Source organism: Balaenoptera musculus, chromosome 10, assembly GCF_009873245.2.
Source record: "Balaenoptera musculus isolate JJ_BM4_2016_0621 chromosome 10, mBalMus1.pri.v3, whole genome shotgun sequence".
NCBI lineage: Eukaryota > Metazoa > Chordata > Mammalia > Artiodactyla > Balaenopteridae > Balaenoptera > Balaenoptera musculus.
The window spans coordinates 35,732,023-35,750,748 of record NC_045794.1 but is presented as its reverse complement, the minus strand read 5'-3'; the positions used below and the strand labels follow the sequence as shown (position 1 = coordinate 35,750,748).

General features: G+C 39.0%; 1 protein-coding gene across 3 annotated transcripts in view; it reads left to right on the top strand.

The window, feature by feature from the left end:
- The window catches only part of NELL2 (neural EGFL like 2), a 357,101-nt gene that overhangs the window by 38,454 nt on the left and 299,921 nt on the right, over positions 1-18,726 (top strand). For all 3 annotated transcript variants that reach the window (XM_036866748.1, XM_036866747.1, XM_036866749.1), the window contains one exon: positions 10,836-10,986. In XM_036866748.1, coding sequence (XP_036722643.1) covers positions 10,836-10,986 — 151 coding nt within the window. The remainder of the gene's footprint in view (positions 1-10,835; positions 10,987-18,726) is intronic.

The following is an 18,726-nucleotide window of genomic DNA, read 5'->3' as shown; positions in this document are numbered from 1 at the left end:
GGAGTTTTATTACTAAAAAGAAGGTAATTATTGCTACTGGAGGACAGCAAGCAGTGTCTGCCACAGTAGACAGTTCATCGTATTGAATTATTCCTGATCTTCGTTGCTGAATGCTCAGCACATAGCAAGTGCTCAATATATATTTGTTGAATTAATGAAAGTGAGCGGGAAACTAGAGCCAATCCTTAGGCCAGGAATGAGCACTTAAAGAGAAATCCAGGTCTTGAAATGGGAGAGACATAAGCTTGGTAGGATTAGATGTAAGCCTCCTGGGAATGGATGAATCAGTAGTGGAGATTATATAGCTTCTAGTAAAGTGAAGTCCAGAGATGAGCTTAGACAGTAAGTGAATCTTCTGTGCTTTATCCAGGGAGAGTATCCTCACTTAAATAGAGAATGTAATTTAGAAAAACTCATAGGAGCAGGAAAAACTCCATAAGGATGGTAAGGTGGGATGAGGGGAGGGTATGAGAATGAGTGGGAGTTGGGGTGGTACCCAGTCTGCTAATGGGGAAAGTCCAGTAGCCTCCACAGTCCAAAGGCAGGCAGGCACCGTTTGATGGATCTAGCATTCTGACACTTTTTAGCAGGATTCATCCATTCCTGAGGATCAGCAGAGAGAATTGGCAAGATCCTGACTGGGCATTAGAGCCTCAACCAAGCAGATGGGGGTGGGGGCAGGGCAGGGTTTTGAGTTCTAGGCTGGGAAACTGAAGCAGCAGCTCAACTTTGTATATTGGGCCAACATAGCAGGTCTGGGAAATGATTCATTTTAGAGGCTGCACAGATTCTCAGAGCTAATTTTTTTGTTGAATCTCTGAGCAGTAAGACTTAATTCTTAGCATCATTTCTAATTTTCTGGCATCTTTATCGTAACTGCTTCAGAAATGGAGAGGAGACAGATACAGGGCCTGGGGAACAAGGGCAGAGGTTGACATAAGGGCTGGTGTCTGAGACTCTGAACTGAGAAACTGATTATACTATGCCCCGTGTCCTTTGGTACTTTATAATGCTGTTTTCTTTCTTGCAGTGAAAAGAATAATCGTAAAATATGGCACAATTTCAATAGGGTGATAAATCATGATAACAGATATTTTGGTGTCTTGTTATTCTAAAATAATCTGATTATTGTAATTAAAGAAGGATAAAAGCAGAACTCCAAAAATTGATGTCTCAGGTCAAATTGGCCTATTAGGTAGAAGATGAAATCGTGTATTTCAGCACTTCAGCTCTGCATAATTGATGGGGCACTACTTAGTATCTCTTTGGCTATTCAGCAGAGATTCTGTTAGAATCTGCTTGTGTAATTTGAGGTTACACAATTTATAACCTTCATAATTTTATAGACGTAAAACTATCTTAGAGATACCTATTCTTTATTCTTGTCAATTAATAGGTTCAATTGAATGTTGAAGATATATAATGAAAATCTCACCTTGATCCTGTATGTTTTCTTCCTTCTTTTTACACTAATAAATCTACTAAGCTAAACCAAACACTAACATGCATGTGGATAAAATGATAGCCAGCTTTGTGAATGCACATATTTTTTTTCTCTCTTATCCTTCTCAGGGACTGTATGAATATTTGATCAGACTTCAAAGAAAATAAAGGAATGACTTATGATTCACTTTTCACTTAAAAAACTAATTTATATATATTTCTTTTGAATTTATAGTTACTCTCTTAATAGATGAACATTTTACAAAGAGTAATTATATGTGTATTTAAGGTATAGCTAGGTACTGTATATGGGATAGTTTACAAGAGAAAAGAAAGATTACATAATTGATGAATTTGTACCCTTCACTATTAAGATGAGTAGTTTGTTAATTTAAGCAATACCTCATCCATCATAACTGTATCAGTATAGGAAGGTGCAGTTGAGCCTTTTCATCTACTATTAATGGTAGGACCAGCGAAAACTCAAGTTTTTTCTTTTTTTTAAAGAAATTCAAACATTTATTCAAGTTTTCAGTGGCTTTAGTCAAGGCAAAAACATGTTTTGTAAATTATGGCAGTCCATGAATTTAGTTTTCCTTATGTATTTAAGACATTGGCTCATGATATTAGCCAACACATTGTACACAGTTTAGGTTCAATTGGATATAATATTTTGGACTACTTTAAATAAAGGTCTAGCAAATTACTAATTCTCAGATCTGCTACATATGTTCAAATGAGGTTGTTGAGACTGCTATCCATAAGTAGTGAGGCAGGATCAACAGAGGAATGCAACCAGTCTATTGAAGTTGTGAATGATGTCGTCATTATCATCATCATCATTATTGGCATTGTCATTGTCATTGTCATCGATCATCATATTCCCTTTTATTTGCTTAGTATTTCTGCCTATTTGGTCTTCTTGAGCAGTATTGCAGTTGAGAGAAGAGATGATAAAGAGGAATACTGTTTCGGCTCGTTTACCTTCTTAATTTTGCTGGTAACAAAAGAGCTGCTAATTTCACTGGTGAATTTCTGAGGGGCAGCTAAACACTAGCTAAAAGCATTAATCTGATTATAAACTCAAGTACCAATTTTAATTTTAATCTACAATGAGGATTATAATAATGAATGAAATCAGAATACTCATACTGTTTGATCACTACTGCTGTGTCCGAAGGAAAATGTACCTTGGAAGCCAATTATTATCAGAAAGTTGTTTGTTACCATGGAATAAAAACAAACAAAATGGAATAACTTTAACATCTTGTCTTATGTCTGTTATGCATATAATTTTAATACTTTAATTTTAAGCTTCAAAATACAGAGGTGTTTTATTATTTGTAGCCCCCCCTGCACCCTGACTACATTTTGTTCTACTTTACTAGTGAAAATTCCAATGATTTATTTAAAGTCAATCAGTTAGTTGCTAAATCCAGGAGTATAATCTGCTATTTGTTTTTGTTTCTTTGACTAGTTAGTGGATGCTTTTGTTTCTGATTTCTGATTATATTCACTTATGTATGTATATTTTTATGTTGTTAGATATTCACAACATTAAGCCAACAAACATTTTTTGTAAATAATACATGAAGGTACATATGTTTATTATGCATTGAATCAAATTATAATTAGCTGTAGATTTGAAAGAAACTTTTGAGATTGTTTTGGGGTTAAATGAAGGGATATTTCCATGTTGACATCCCAAGAGTATGTCCTTGAACTCCCTGAACCTAGGAATGTAAAGGGCATATAGATGTCTAAAGGGTGAGGATGTGACATCCTTAGATGTGAGTTTGCTGATGAAAAAAAGTTGTGGATTACTCATACATTTTGCCCAATAACTTTTTTGAGGAGGATTATTTAAAATTGTCTTTTTAAAAAGCTTTTGGTTTTAAAATTTAGTATTGTTTACATCTTAATAGTTTCAAGTATCCGCTGAGAGATTATGTGATATGAATAGTTTTGTAGATCTGAAAAACCTAAATTGATCCAAAGATCAAGAAAAATGTATTTATTTATCTTCAGAATATATTTTTTATAAAAGTTAACTAAAAATGAGGGTTTATCTACTCTCTAGAGTATGCATTGTGCTCCTGTAATGATAGGAAGCACCTTGGCCTGGGTTGGAATCCAGGCTCTGCCGCTTGAATTTGGTAGGTTTATTCCTATATCCTCTCATAATTGCCTTGGGCAGTGCTGTTGGAGGAGGTCATTGAGAGGACATGACCGCCAGTTGACCCACAAGCCGGACCAGGGCAATCAGAGGCTCCTCACCCCCTCCCATCCTTGAAATGTACATTCCACTGTTCCCACAGTGGGAGCTCTTTTCAAGGAAGCAACTGCCTTGAGAAAGCAATGTGTTGTTGAGACCATCTGGATGGCATTGGTGACTGAACCCAGTTAAGGCTTCTATATAAACTTTTAAAATTCTGGTAGGCGAGTGCAGAGATGTACTTGTCTTGTGAACGCCCAAGACAAGCCTGGTGTGTAAGTTCCTTTGTTTGTTAAACCTGCCACCTACCAATCCAGAGCCATCTGCCTCTTCCTGTGGTCTCTCCTTGCCCTTCGTGTACGTGCTCAGTTTCAGATTTCACTCAGGAAGCTCCCGAAGTTTTGAACCAACAAGTTCCTAAAACAGTAAGTTGATGGAAATCAGCTCTGATTTTGAGCCACTTACAGAGATAATCACAAGTGTCTTGGTTTCTCTGTGCCTCTCTTTCCTCATCTGTTATTTCTATTACTGTGGAGCTGATAATCTCATTTATTCAAAGTTGCTCTAGGCTTAAATGAGATTGTTGATGTTTAAGGACTTTGCAAACTGCATATATTGTGTTAGTCAAATTTTAATGGCTTTTAAAATTGTTATTATTTTTGCCTTTAAAGTTTTGTACTGTAAAGGCATGGATATACTGAAAGAAGAGTAAGAGCAATGAACAACAACTATTGATATAATAATAGTTCTAATTTCATATATTTCTAACCTGAATTTAGAAGACAACAACCTTTCATAGTTAGAGACTGAACAAAAGGGTAATTTGGTGAGTTTTGGAACATTCTAAGTCAACCACTCGATGCCTGAGATTAGACCGTTTTTATAATTGAATCTGCACGTGGTATTTTTATTAGTCTGCTTATGTGGCGGGAAATCAATTTAGGTTTCTAGACACTGCAGACAGGATAGACACTGCAGACAGGATAGACACCTGTCAGGGGCCAGAGACTCATTTGATTCATGATGGCAATTATAGTGATGCAGTTTAAGTGCAAAAGAAGAAAAGAATTCTTACCGATTGCTTTGTTATTGGGAGACGGACAGATCCCTTCTCTTTACTTTTACTACTAATGCACTAAACATACTTAAAGAAGCTCTAGTCTGATTCTTTTTCAGTAAACATCCATATTTGCTACCACAGATACACTTGCATTAAGCTACAGTCTATTTTATATAGAAAGAAACCAGTTTCTGTCTCTCCATCTCGCCCTCACTCTCCTCTCTCCCATTAACTATGTGTGTGGAGGATAGGATACACTGCATCCAAACTCCATCCTGGTTGTCCCATGACTAAAAATGAATATTTTGATGTAATTGCTTCTGACCTGCTTCATTATTTATTAATAATTGCTTGAAAATGCCACCCGTTGTGTTCTTAGTGGGATTTTTAGGCTTCTGCACGCAATAAAAATGGAAAACTTGGAAAGAAAGTTTTGTTTTAAACTCAAGCAGCTCTCCAATTAAAAAGACCTAATACAGCATGGGCGTGCTGGTAAGTTCTTCTGTAAGGCTTCCTAGTAGCAATTAAGGGCCCCTTGTCTCAGCCTGTTTTTCTCTGAAGAGGCAGTTCAAATGATGGTCGTCAGCCCTTCTTTGAAAAGAAATTCAGCTTACTTTGATTTTTGTCCATAAAAGAATGATCATTCACAGTTCTCTAGAAACAGGGGGTGGTAGGCAGGATTTATCTTAAGAATAATTTCATTGCCAGAAACTTTTATGTTAATTTTCATATGTGAGAACTGGTATTTTGTGGCTGAGTTTGAGATGCTTGGAATGAAAGTAAGCTCAGAAAATCACCACAAGGGTATAATGGCTCTTGGTAGTTTTAGTGGGTTCCACAGTCTCATTGCTTGTGAGAGTAATAATAATATGTATCATAATTCTAAAAGCCAACACGTGGTGTTGCTACATGCCAAGCACAGCTAGTCATCTGCATAGCTGGCATTGGAAACTTATTTTTCTGGGTTGAGAATTTGTTCTCATAACCATCTATTTTTTTATGTGTGGTTCCTAACAGGAGACCTTGTTGAGAAATTGCTTAATACATACCTGAATTTAATTATGAATTCTGAAAACTGAAATGATAACAAAAATAAAGTAAAATTATTCTCACATGGTGGTTTCTTTGACTTGACTTTCTGGTGAGGACTAGAGTTGGATCTTAGAGTAATAATCACAGGAACTCAGAAGTCTCTCTGAACGGTATATAATCTTTGAGATGAAAATAGACGGCAGGGATGCTAATTTTACAAATTGGGAAACAGAAATGCAAATGGGGAAAGTGACCTTTCTTAAAATCACTACTAAGCGAGTCCCTTAAGGAACTAAAAATGTTATGTTATATAATTACTTCTTTCTGGATTATTTTCTATGTTGATGCTCCCGAATTTGCCTTTCTGTTTGTGAGTGGCAGTTAAGCATGAGTAAGGATGCCACATTCAGGAGGCAGGGCAATTTAGTGGAAGGAATACTGGACCAGAAATTGTCATCCCCATTACACCTCTAGCATGCCTGGTGCCTTTGGGTGAATCACAGAATTGTGATAGTTGTCCTTGTTAAGCGTTGTGAGAATAAAATGGAATGTGGGTTCAAAGGGGAAAATATATTATTTATACATTTTTGAAGGACAAATGTTGTATGGTGCCAGACGTGCAGCATTGTATAGTACGTGTACAAAGTTATATATGTTGTCCCTGCTGTGCTACAGATTTAGTGTTTTTGTGGTCCATCCTTTTATCCTCTTCTCATTCCTGTGATTCCTATGATTTACTCAGGCATGCCTATGACTTTAGATACTGTATTCTGATGACCTCTACATTTATACTGCTGACCTTGACCTCTCTCTTGAGATCAAATTCTGTAGTGCCAGCCTCCTACCGGACATGTCCACATGCACATTCCAGAACACCTCAGAACGACCGTTTCTAAAACTGAAATCCCATTTGGGTACCATCATGCTCCTACTGCATTTTCCTTTCATTCTGTCTCTCAAGCTAGAAGCTTTGGATTCAATTGGATTCAATTTTCTCCTGTTCTTTTGCCTTTTGCTTGTGTTTTATCAGTGACCAAATTCTTTAGATTCTGCTTTCTAAAAATCTCTTGAATTCTATAATAATAAAATTATTATACTCCCTAATTGTTTTGAGCTACTCACAGAGTTCAGGTTCCCATCAAATCCTTCCCGGACTCAGGCATAATAAATTTTTGAAACACATGTTTTTAAGGGGGAACAATAGATTTAAATATCATTAAGGTGAGGTAAGGATTGGTGGGAGATGGTGTTCTGTTGACAGAAAGCTGAAAATTAGTATACTTCCTAGAGGTGCTCTCTCTGCCTCATTCAGTAATTTGTCTTCACCTGGGGATTATAGATTCATGCAAGACCCAGTTTTTAAACCACTATACAAGTGAACTTGGTTAATCAGGATGGAAAAAAAAGAATTTCATTTTTCCTGTCCCTAAAGCATAGGCTGAATGGAGCTTCTGCAGGACATGTTTGGTATTGGAGGGTCCCTTCTTCCTGCAAGTCACTCTAACCGCCACAGAGGGAGCAAAACAAAGGTAATGGGCTGGGAGGAGAGCCTAGACAGGGCGAGAGAGCGTGTCCTGAATTGTGACCCGCGTAAGTGAATAGGCTTAAGTCCAAGCTGGATGGAGGAGACCCTCTGGGACCACACTTACCACCCTGGCAGGATAGAGGATGGTTCTGCCCCGCAGGTCTCCTTAAACACTTCCTTAAACATCTCAATGCAGATATCCATCTGGGGTTCACTTGGCCCTTCTCACATCAACATGCCTGACAGGCAGTGAAAGAACCAGTAAGTAGTTCTGTATCACGATTCCTGGTGAAAGCCAAAAACATCAATTTGATTTAGAAAAGGTGGTTTAGGGATGTCAAAATGTGATATTTAAAATATGTGAAATTTAACAAAAAGTCAGTAGTCACCTGAATTGCCAGTTTCTCAAGAGTTTTCCCAATGTTCAACTTTTTTTCTTTCTTCAAATATTCCACATGGCTACCAGAGACATTTTTCCAAAATGCAGATTGACAGATCTTTAAAAAAATGGTTTCCCTTCAACTACACTTGCCTTCCTCATGTTTTCAACCATGGTGGTTTACATTTTTACCAACAATACTCAAATGTAATCCATTTTTTAGGTCCTTCTTCCTTTCATCATAAGGTCAGTCTTCACATTTCATCTGAAAACAAAACAAATAAAAACCCACACAAATAATATAGCCTCTCAACCCTTCTCACAAATCTGACTCCAAAAGCAGTGGAGAATAATATATTTAGTGAAGGTTTTCTTTGCGTACCAAATGACAAAGCTTTCTAAAAATCCTCTTCAAGCATCTCTTCTCTAAAGTTCCACCTTGTCAGGCAGCTGCCACACTTTTCTCAATTTCTTTTCTCTCACTATAAGAGCTCAAGCTTCCTGAGCTACACCTTCCCATCTCTCTGTGGCTCTGATCATCATTCCTGTATTTAATGTAGTCCTTCCTCAGTTTCCTTCATTTATGTCCCCATCTATCACCCTGTTCAGCAAGGCAAAGGACGCTGCTCAAGCTCTACCTGCCTGAAAAGGGTCGGAGCGGGGCGGGGCGGTGTGGGGGGGGGGAGTGTAATAGTTGTAATTCAATTTTAATTTGTTTTTATCTGGCAAATTGAAATGAAGTCATGAAGTTTGTGAATGATTCACTTGTATATAAATTGGAGTGGATTAAAAGTTAACACTAGATAAATCTTTCTCACAGAGTCTCATTTTCTGTGCCTCCTTGGGAAGCAGACGGTTTTGGATCTCAGAGGAATTGGATGGCATCTCTGCAAAGCCTGTCTTCTCTCTAGTGGAATCTAGGGAGAAACTATTACATTTACCATGGCTGAAATTGCGGATTATTATTACGCTTTTGAACTGTGATTATTGACTAGAACTGAGGAAGTTTCTTTTTGGAAACTAGGAAGTTTCTTTTTCCTAAAACCTGGAACCAGTATCCTGGGCCTGACTTCATTGCCCTGGATTAGGTGCCTGTTTCTGAATCAATTACTGTGTACAGGAATAGGCGACACTCTGATTGGGTACTTTTAGCACAGAGGAAGCCATGGGTTAAGAGTGGGGAGGGGGGGCTTCCCTGCTGGCGCAGTGGTTGAGAATCTGCCTGCCAATGCAGGGGGACACGGGTTCGAGCCTTGGTCTGGGAAGATCCCACATGCCGCGGAGCAACTGGGCCCGTGAGCCACAATTACTGAGCCTGCGCGTCTGGAGCCTGTGCTCCGCAACAAAGAGAGGCCGCGACAGTGAGAGGCCCGCGCACCACGATGAAGAGTGGCCCCCGCTCGCCACAACTAGAGAAAGCCTACGCACAGAAACGAAGACCCAACACAGCCAAAAATAAATAAATAAATAAAATTAAAAAAAAAAAAAGAGTGGGGAGGGATCGTTTTGCAGTGGCAGATAAGAGTTATTATTATTTATTTTTTACCCAGAGAGTAAATTGAGGATGGTGACAGAAACAAGTGTCTATTACATTGGCACACAAGGCCCTGCCTCTCCTCTCCAGCTTTCCTACCCAGCCCCATCCTGCAATGGCTGCTACTTGCTGTTTCAGCCATGTCATGCCCTTTCACATCACTTTGCTTTTTCATAAGCTATTTCTATGACTGGGATGCTTTTCCCTCTCTTCTCTACCTGGTGAGCTCCTGACCAAATGCCTTCTGTTTTGAGATCCTTCCCTCCAGATGATGTTGGCTACTTTTCCCTCTGTGGTCCAACACCACTTTGTACTTACGTGTATGACAGCGTTTCTTTTATTTTATTGGGATTATTTGTCCCCTCCTCCATTTTATGGGTATCTCAAGGGCTTCTCCATGTCTATGCATCCCCAGTGATGGACACAGACCTGGTGATTACATTGTTAATTCCATAAATTTGTGTGGCTGGAAAGGTGGGGAACTTTAGATTAATCTCATAATCTCTGTTTCATCAAGGTTGTGGTTCTCAGCCTGATTTCTGCTGCACTGTTCGAAAGGGAATGCTTGGAAATGTGTGGGAGAACTTTGGGTTGTCACAATGACTAGGACTGAGTGCCACTGGCATTCACTGGGCCAGGACCAGGGGTGCTAAATGTTCTGTAGTGCATAGGACAGTCTTCCACAGGAAAGGTTATTCTCTCCAAATGCCAGTAACTTCCCCATTGAGAACTCCTTATCTAGTCTATCTAGTGTAAAGCACAGAAAAGAGGAGAACGATTTGATAGCTACAGAAACTGTGTTTCTGGCTCCCATCAACCCTCTGCACACACTGTGAATAGGAGAGCATTATGCTCTGTGAGCGGATGGCTTGAATGATAGGTTTTTCCTGTCCACTAAATCCATTTCTACCCCTGGCTATTTCTCCCATGTCCTCTGGGTCCTGAGGTTGGAGTGCACGACTAAACCACAGGAAAGCGCCAGATAAAAATCTGCTCTCCCACTCAAATCTCTCATGTCTAGGTGTTCTCTATGCTTGGGGAGAGGGACGTGGGAATTGAGTTCTGTGCATTTCTTTCAAAAATACGGCACGATAATATGATCTTAGTGTTTCATCCACTGCACAGAAGGCTGAGAGTGACTAATTTTAATGATCTTTTAAAAAATCTATTTATAGCAAGCCTTCTGGCTACAGATATCAACGTGGAAGGTGGCACATTGATTTAAATCCAGTTTTCTGTCACGAGGTGTCAGAAAAGCTAAATGGCTCTATCATGGTTTTTTAGGTCCTTTTCTCGGAAGGACATCCTTTTGTTCAATGTTGACACTGACGTGGCTGTGGTATCCAGGATTTAGGAAGAGTGTGAGGAGAAAACTTGGGAGCTCAGTTCTTCAAACAGGGCTCTTTGATTCTTCACCTCAAAGACATTTTTGAAAAAAGATCTCTGAAACACAAGCTCAGTCATTCATGTGGTTTACTGTCCTGTGTTATGTGTAGCAAAAAGTATTTTTGAACCAATTTACCAGGAGTGTCTGGAGCTTGGTATTTATCAGCAGTTGCTTGGTAATGTTTTCTGAAAGATGTTGCCTGCAAAGGATGCTTTATAAAGCCAAGTTCTAGTCTCTTTACTGTATGTTTCTTTTTTTAGATACTCCCAGAAGTATAAAAGCATCCACTGCTACAGCTGAACAGTTTTTTCAGAAGCTGAGAAATAAACATGAATTTACTGTTCTGGTGACCCTAAAACAGACCCATTTAAATTCCGGAGTGATTCTCTCCATTCACCACTTGGATCACAGGTACGTGCAGCTGCTGGAGTTTCCTGTGTTTTCATTATATATGGTGAAATTAACACATTAAAGAGAAGTAAACAAAAGCAAGATATTCATGATTGGTTTAAAACAGCAAGAATAATTTTGCTACATTATGCAAAATCAGAAACACAAGTAATTGAGATCAGCCTAAAAGCAGAAGGAGCTATTGCTTCTGATGTTGCTAAGAGCGCACGGAAGTCACCATTCCTAAAACCCATTTATTAATTACTAACTTCCTCATGAGTTATCTTCCTCAATGTTAAAGTCAAACATACTTTCTCTTAATTGGTGAACAGTTAGCCGCAAAAATATCGTATTCTGTTTCTTTAGGATATTGCCTGGGTTTAGAGTTTAATAGTCTTGTAATTTTAATCACAGACAGATAAATTCTTTTTCAGCGCACTTCTTAGACTGTGGCAGTTACAGCTGTATTCTTGGATGTGTGTTGAATCAAAATGCTGTCTAGTATTTCCTAGCTTCTCGCATGCATAGAAGCATGATTAGGAGAGCTGGTGGGAGTAGTGAGGAAGAGGGGAGAGGGGGAAGAAGAAATTCATTCATGACACTTAGCATATACATAAATTGCTACTAAGTAATATCAAACAGCTTAAAGTGATTCCTTCCTGAAAGAATAACCACAGTTCTGATAATGAAAGTTCTTTTGTGTTTATATAGTTCTTTTTTTTAAAGAGCAATCCTTTTTTTTTTTTAAATTAATTAATTTATTTATTTATGGCTGTGTTGGGTCTTATTTCTGTGCGAGGGCTTTCTCTAGTTGCGGCGAGCGGGGGCCACTCTTCATCGCGGTGTGCGGACCTCTCACTGTCGCGGCCTCTCTTGTTGCGGAGCACAGGCTCCAGACGCGCAGGCTCAGTAATTGTGGCTTACGGGCCCAGTTGCTCCGCGGCATGTGGGATCTTCCCAGACCAGGGCTCGACCCCGTGTCCCCTGCATTGGCAGGCGGATTCTTAACCACTGCGCCACCAGGGAAGCCCTTGTATTCATATTTTGAATGCCCACTTTATGACTCTCTGGGGACGTTGGGCAAGTCACATAACCTCTCTGTGCCTCAATTTCCTCATCTGAAATATGAGGATAGAAATAGTACCTCCTTCATAGGTAGTTGTGAGGCTCAAAGAGTTTATATATGTAAAGTGTTTTACATATATAATGGATTTAATAATCCTGTTCAGATGTGGGCAGAAACCTCTTTTCCTGGTTTCTCTTATGAGAGATGGGGCAGCCTGGGACTTGGCAAATCTTTGCTAAATACTAAAGGGCAAACAGAAGCAAATATATGTGGAGAACAAAATATAGAAAATTGACACAGAGAGCAGGGTTCCTGATCATATTCTACCTGGATTACTCTCAGGGATTTAAGGCCCCATCTAATTCTATCTTTAGTCCCAAAGGATTGGCATAACTTCCCAGGCCCCTCACTTGGGTTTCTTTCCTCCCAGGTTTTGGCCTGTGTTTGAAAGGAGGGTGCCATCCTAACATTCACCAGGTAATTGGCTTGGGCTTCTTAAGACTGAGCAAGAAAGGGAGAGGTCCATCTCCCAGGGTTCACCAGGGCTCTTCGCCTTGGTATGTTCCTGGTCCTCGTCTTCAGGTGATTGATATGAGGGGAGCTCCTCGTTTGTAACACTGCGACCCTGCCCTTCTCCAGTGGGCTTTAGGCAACATGATTCACATACAGCGAAAGATATTGTTCCTTCACAGAGCAGCCTGATTTATTGCTGATTATTTCTGTTTGCTAAGAAAATTTCCCCTGTATCTTGGGCACTAGATTTTTCTAAGCCCTGTGGCTTCCTACTGCCCCATTTGTAGAGGCATGGAACTCGCCTAACCTTCTTCCAGATGACATCCCTCACGACCATCCCATCCAGATGGTCAGTGTTTTTGTTGGTCCCTAGAGTTGAATACATTAACTCTACAAATGTTTGACCAGCATGGATTTCTTATAATCTATGCACTTTCCAACTGATACATATTAAAATAGTTTGAAAATTTTTTTTAGCACCTTAGACATAGTAAGGGTATGGACCACCGAAATACCCAACTTTTATCAGGTAGGTCCTTGAAGGAAGATTTGCTGTCAGACAGATCCTATCTTACTATTCCTATGAAGTAGGTTTGTTAAAGTTATGTGTAGGGCTTTAGATTGACTTATTTCAATTAAAAATAATATTTGTGTTTTTCAAATTAGCATAGCAATATATTTTCATTGTAGAAAATGTGGACAACTGACTAGTGTAATAAAGAAATAGGAAAACTCATACAAATCATGTCACCAGAAGAAGACTGATGTTGAAATTCTGTCATATTTTAATCCAGTTTTTTGTCTGTGTCTTCTTACTTTTGGATACTGAACTCATTTCCTTTTTTAACTTTAATAAATAACACCATGATGAACATATTTATACATAAATCTTTGGGCTCCGCTCTCATGCTTTCCAGTTATTCTTGTTAAATTGATTATTAATTCTTCATTCTTCCTTTGTATCATCTTTAAATTTGATAACATTTACCTAAACAAATACCATATTTGAGATATAAGATATTTTTCTATGATATTTAAAATCATGTCTATTTGGAAGGCACTTTTCATTTGCTTGGGAAGCCAACAATTATTAAAGGCTTACCGTGTGCTAGGCGCAGTTCTCAGTGCATTCCATGGGTTAGTTCCTTTTACGTCAATATTAGATGTTGGTTCAGAGTGCAGATCTGGAGAAGGACTGCGTGCATTCCACTCATAGCTCGAAGACTTACTGGCTTTGTGACCTTGGGTAAATCACTTACCTCTTCTGAACCTCAGGTTCCTCATCTGTAAATCCGTATAAAGTGCTTGATGATACTAGAGAAAAAAATCCACAAAAGTCCCATCATATTGCAAGGTCATTATTCTCATTATCATTTTACAGATAAGAAAAACAAGTCTTAGAGAGGTTAAGTTGTTAAAGGCTCCCAAGAGTAAATGCAGGTAGGGTTTAAACTCAGGTAGTGTGATTATAGAGCTGGTCTCCTGCACCTCTGTGCTGTGCCTTCTCTCAGTGTCTGAAGTTGTTAGACTAGCTTCTCTTCTGCCTGTTTTTTCACAGTGTCACTTATCTAGATGGTGACAGAGTCGGCACCCAAACCCACCTCTTCTGATTTTTTTTATTCCAGTTTTATTGAGATATATCAAGAATTGACATGCAGCACTGTATAAGTTTAAGGTGTACAGCATAATAATTTGACTTACATACATCATGAAGTGGTTATCACAGTAAGTTTAGTGAGCACCCCTCATCTCATATAGATACAACATCAAAGAAATAGAAAAATAATTTTCCTTCTGCTGAGAACTCTTAGGACTTACTCTCTTAACAACTTTCATGTATAACACACAGCAGAGTTAATTATCTTTACCATGTTGTACATTACATCCCTAGTACTTATTTATCTTATAACTGGAAGTTTGTACCTTTTGACAGCCTTCATCCAATGCCCTCTTCCTCCATCCCCTGCCTCTGGGAACCACAAATCTGATTTTTTTTCTATGAGTTTGTTTGTTTGTTTTTGAAGCATAATTGACCTACAGCACTATTAGTTCCTGTTACGCAACGTATTTCTATATATTTCAAAATGATCACCACAGTAAGTTAAGGTGGCACCATACATACACACATACGTAGTTATTGACTATCTTCCCCACACTGTACATTTCATACCTGTGACTCGTGTATTTTATAACTGGAAGTTTGTACCTCTGAGTCTCCCTCACTTATTTCTCTCCTCGCCCCAAACCCTCTCTCCTGTGGCCATCACCTGTTTGTCTCTGTATCTGTAACTCTCTTTCTGTTTTGTTATGTTTGTTCATTTGTTTTGGTTTTTAGGTTCCACATATGAATGAAATCATACAGTATTTGTCTTTTTCTGTCTGACTTATTTTACACTCAGCATAATTCTGATTCCCGAGTCCGGTATTTTTACGCATCCACTGTGATATCTCCTAACCTCCCATCACCCTCACAGACCTTGTGCTTTGGTTTGTATTGTTTTTTTTCCTGTTGTTGTTGCTGAAGGTATTTTTCTTTCCTTAGTCTTATTCTCACCCATCTCTTTAGTGTCATCATTTCCTGAACACTTATTTATTCTCTGCTTATTTTCACAAAAAAATTAAGGAGGTTTATAGAGATATCTACAGGACAATAAGACAAAAATAAAATGAAATATGCAAACCAAGGCAAAGAAGAAATAGACAACCACTTAGATGATAAGGGAATGCAACTATTCTTGGTTCTGAGACCAGAGACTTATTTCTCCTACGACCTTTTATGGTCAAATATAGTGAGTGCCTTTAGAGGAACAAGTTCAGAGGACCTCGTGTCAGCTGGTGGCATCAAGCCCCAGCGCGCTTCAGAAAAAGCAAATCTATAACGATGCCAGTAACGTGCATCTAGGTGTAAAGGTGTTTGAAGTTGTGCTGTCTTCGAGGTCCTTGGTAGTGTGCACAAAAGTTCTGTGCAACCAAGTTTTACTGCTCAGAATGCCAATAGCACCTCCTATATGAAATCCTGATAAAATACCATGTCTTCTAGGCAATATTCCATACCAATTGCTTTTCCCAGTGTCTTGAGCATAATACTGAATTCGAGTTAGACTTCTCTGATAAATACCCAAATTGCAGCTATTCTTTGTTGACAGTTAAATGAGGGTTAAGTGTTGAGCCTCAGCAGCAGTTGAGTTGGAGGAAATACTGACATTTTATTATAAAAATTGAGGAGCCAAATAAGGCCGTGCCTGAACAGAAGGTACCCACATCCTCCTGTGGTGGCTGAAGTAGACAGTTCCCAAGGGCAGGGCCAGGCTTTTTCTGGATAAGTAGTGTGGATTCTACTCTCGCGTACTGATGGATGGATCCTCTAGAATGTCGAAATTTTAACTACGCTACAAATTTCAAACATTACATATAATATTAATGCTTATAGTGAATTTTACAACTTAGGAAAATCACAAAGAAGGAAGCAAAAATCATCTGTAATTTTATCCCCCTGGGGATAGTTTCTACTAATACTTTCAGTTATAAATGTCTACTTAAAATGTATAGATATACTATTTTTTAAAAAAATTAAATCACACTGTACATAATATTTTATAACTTTTTATAATTTAGCAAAATTTTTTGAGGATTTTCCTATGCCAATAGATATTCATTTATAATCTGTTCGTTAATGACCAAAGAGTATTCCATTACTGGGTGCAAATTAAATCAGGGAAATCAAATTCTCACAAAATTTTAATTTTGTCATTAAAAAAGCCAAACTATCCAAAAAATGTCAAATTTTGCTCAGTGGAACTATCTGAGGTATCCATTAAGATGACTAGCTTGCAAAATATGGTCCTGGATAAGTGAATACATTTGTGTGCTTCAAAGAATGGTTAGCTGTAAACCAGTTAAATGTTGAAAAATGCTCATCAAAATAAACAGGTGATCTGTCATCCTTTAACTGGCAGTGATTCGATGTGGATCCAGCTTTCTGTCAGGTCTGTCCTAGCTCACAGAAGAGCTCTTCCTCATGAGGAAAGAAGCTCATTTCCTAGTTGCTTTTGGGAGTGGGTGGGGTGAGGTCGTGGTGCTCCGCTGACCGCAGGTTCTTGCCTGCATGGTAGAAGGCGAGAGGTTGAGTTATTCCCCCGTGAGTTAGGCTTCGTGAGTTTGACCATAGAGTGCCTGCTGCAGAGCAAACACTAAATAAACATGAATGTTATTACTAGAGATGATGTGAAGCGGCTTCCCTGTTTCTCGTGTCAGTCCCTGACTTCACTCTCATCTCCATGCGGGTTGATGGCAGTGAGCTATCCTGAGATATCTGGCTATTGTGCATCTTGCTCTGACTCCAGATGAAGTAGGGGGAGGTCAGTGAGAAGTAGAGGCTGCGAGGAATGTCAGCTCCGGCACTGGCAGGGACGGAGAAAAGTGGTACCATTTAGTAGGAGTATAAATGCCAGGTGCAGTGGCCAGTCTGCTCATCGTTTATGTGTAGATCTCCTTCTTTCTTCTCATCCAAGTCCGGTTCACACTTCAGAACTTCACTCACAGCTCCGTGAAGCTTTTTTTTAAAAAATTTTATTTATTTATTTATTTATATATTTTTATTTTTGGCTGTGCTGGGTCTTCGTTTCTGTGCGAGGGCTTTCTCCAGTTGCGGCAAGCGGGGGCCACTCTTCATCGCGGTGCGCGGGCCTCTCACTGTCGCGGCCTCTCTTGTTGCGGAGCACAGGCTCCAGACACGCAGGCTCAGTAGTTGTGGCTCACGGGCCTAGTTGCTCCGCGGCATGTGGGATCCTCCCAGACCAGGGCTCGAACACGTGTCCCCTGCATTGGCAGGCAGATTCTCAACCACTGCGCCACCAGGGAAGCCCCTCCGTGAAGCTTTTACCTTGACCGCGAACTTCCCAGTTTACATTAATTTCTTTCTTCAGGTTTTTAAATCTGGGCCACTCCTTTTGGCATTCTAACATATAACATCTTGTTGTTTCAATATTTCACATATATACATATGTATTAATTGCATATGAGATGGTAAAAAGTATCATTTACTGCCTTTGATCACAATTTAAATTTTAAAAATCTAAATCTATTTGGTAACAAATATTTACTTAAGATTTTTAAAATTTAAATTGTAATTGTAATTAAAAAAAAATTGGTAATATATTCCATGGTTCAAAATTTAAAAGGCACAATAAGATATAGAGAAAAAAGTCTACCTTCATCCCTCCCCGGCCACCTGATTTCTGTCCCTGGGGGCAGCCACTATTATCATTAAAGACATTTTGAAAATAAGAAAAGTTAAAAGAAGTAAATGTTTCTCAGCCAGTCAGTGGTGCACTGGAGCGGGCTCCTACTGGCTGATAAGAGTTGAAACTTTGTGAGCTGGCTGACGTTACTGTTGTAGCTTGAAGTAGACTATAGAAAAAGCAAGTGCTACAGAGTAGAGCTATTTTTAAAAAATGTATTTTTGTTGATAAATATTCTTTTTTCAATGAGTCTACTTTTTTCATATTTCTTTTCTTCTATCTTCCCTAAACAAATGGATAAATGAACCAATATCTTAGAATTATTTCTCTAGAGAACAGAGAGCCGAATGTTAAACATTTATCAGCACCATGCCTGCGGTGGTTGTAGACAACCACCATAAGACTCCAGGATGTAGCTTTCGAATCCTTTTCCCAGGAGTACTTCTGTGTTTGCCTGAAATTTTATGTAGCTGACAATGATTTTTGATTAGATTTGTTTTTTTTGCTGTAAAGGATTATGCATTAAACTTGCATACTCCATTTTACCTGCCATGCTGTCATACAAAGTTAGATGCTAAATAAATATTTGGTGGATGAAAAAATGAGTGAAAGATCGAGCGAAAGATCATCATGAGTACACCAGGAATCACAAATGACATCAAAGTTTTCTCTAGGCTAGGGTAAAGGATCTGGAGAATGTTCAAATTGCTCTATTGATGCAGGGTGCCTTATCTATCCTGAAATGCCATTAGCTCTAGGCGTGAGGATTTCACTAACTGGCAGACACTGCTTCCAAATGACTGTAGGTCAAGTTCTTAGAGAATAACGACACCTGTAATGAGCTATATAGCAACATCTCAGCCACTGTGTGAAAGCTGGAAACCTAATCACACAACTCTGTTGGTTTGGACATATGAGACTAATGGACGCGCTCTGGGTCTT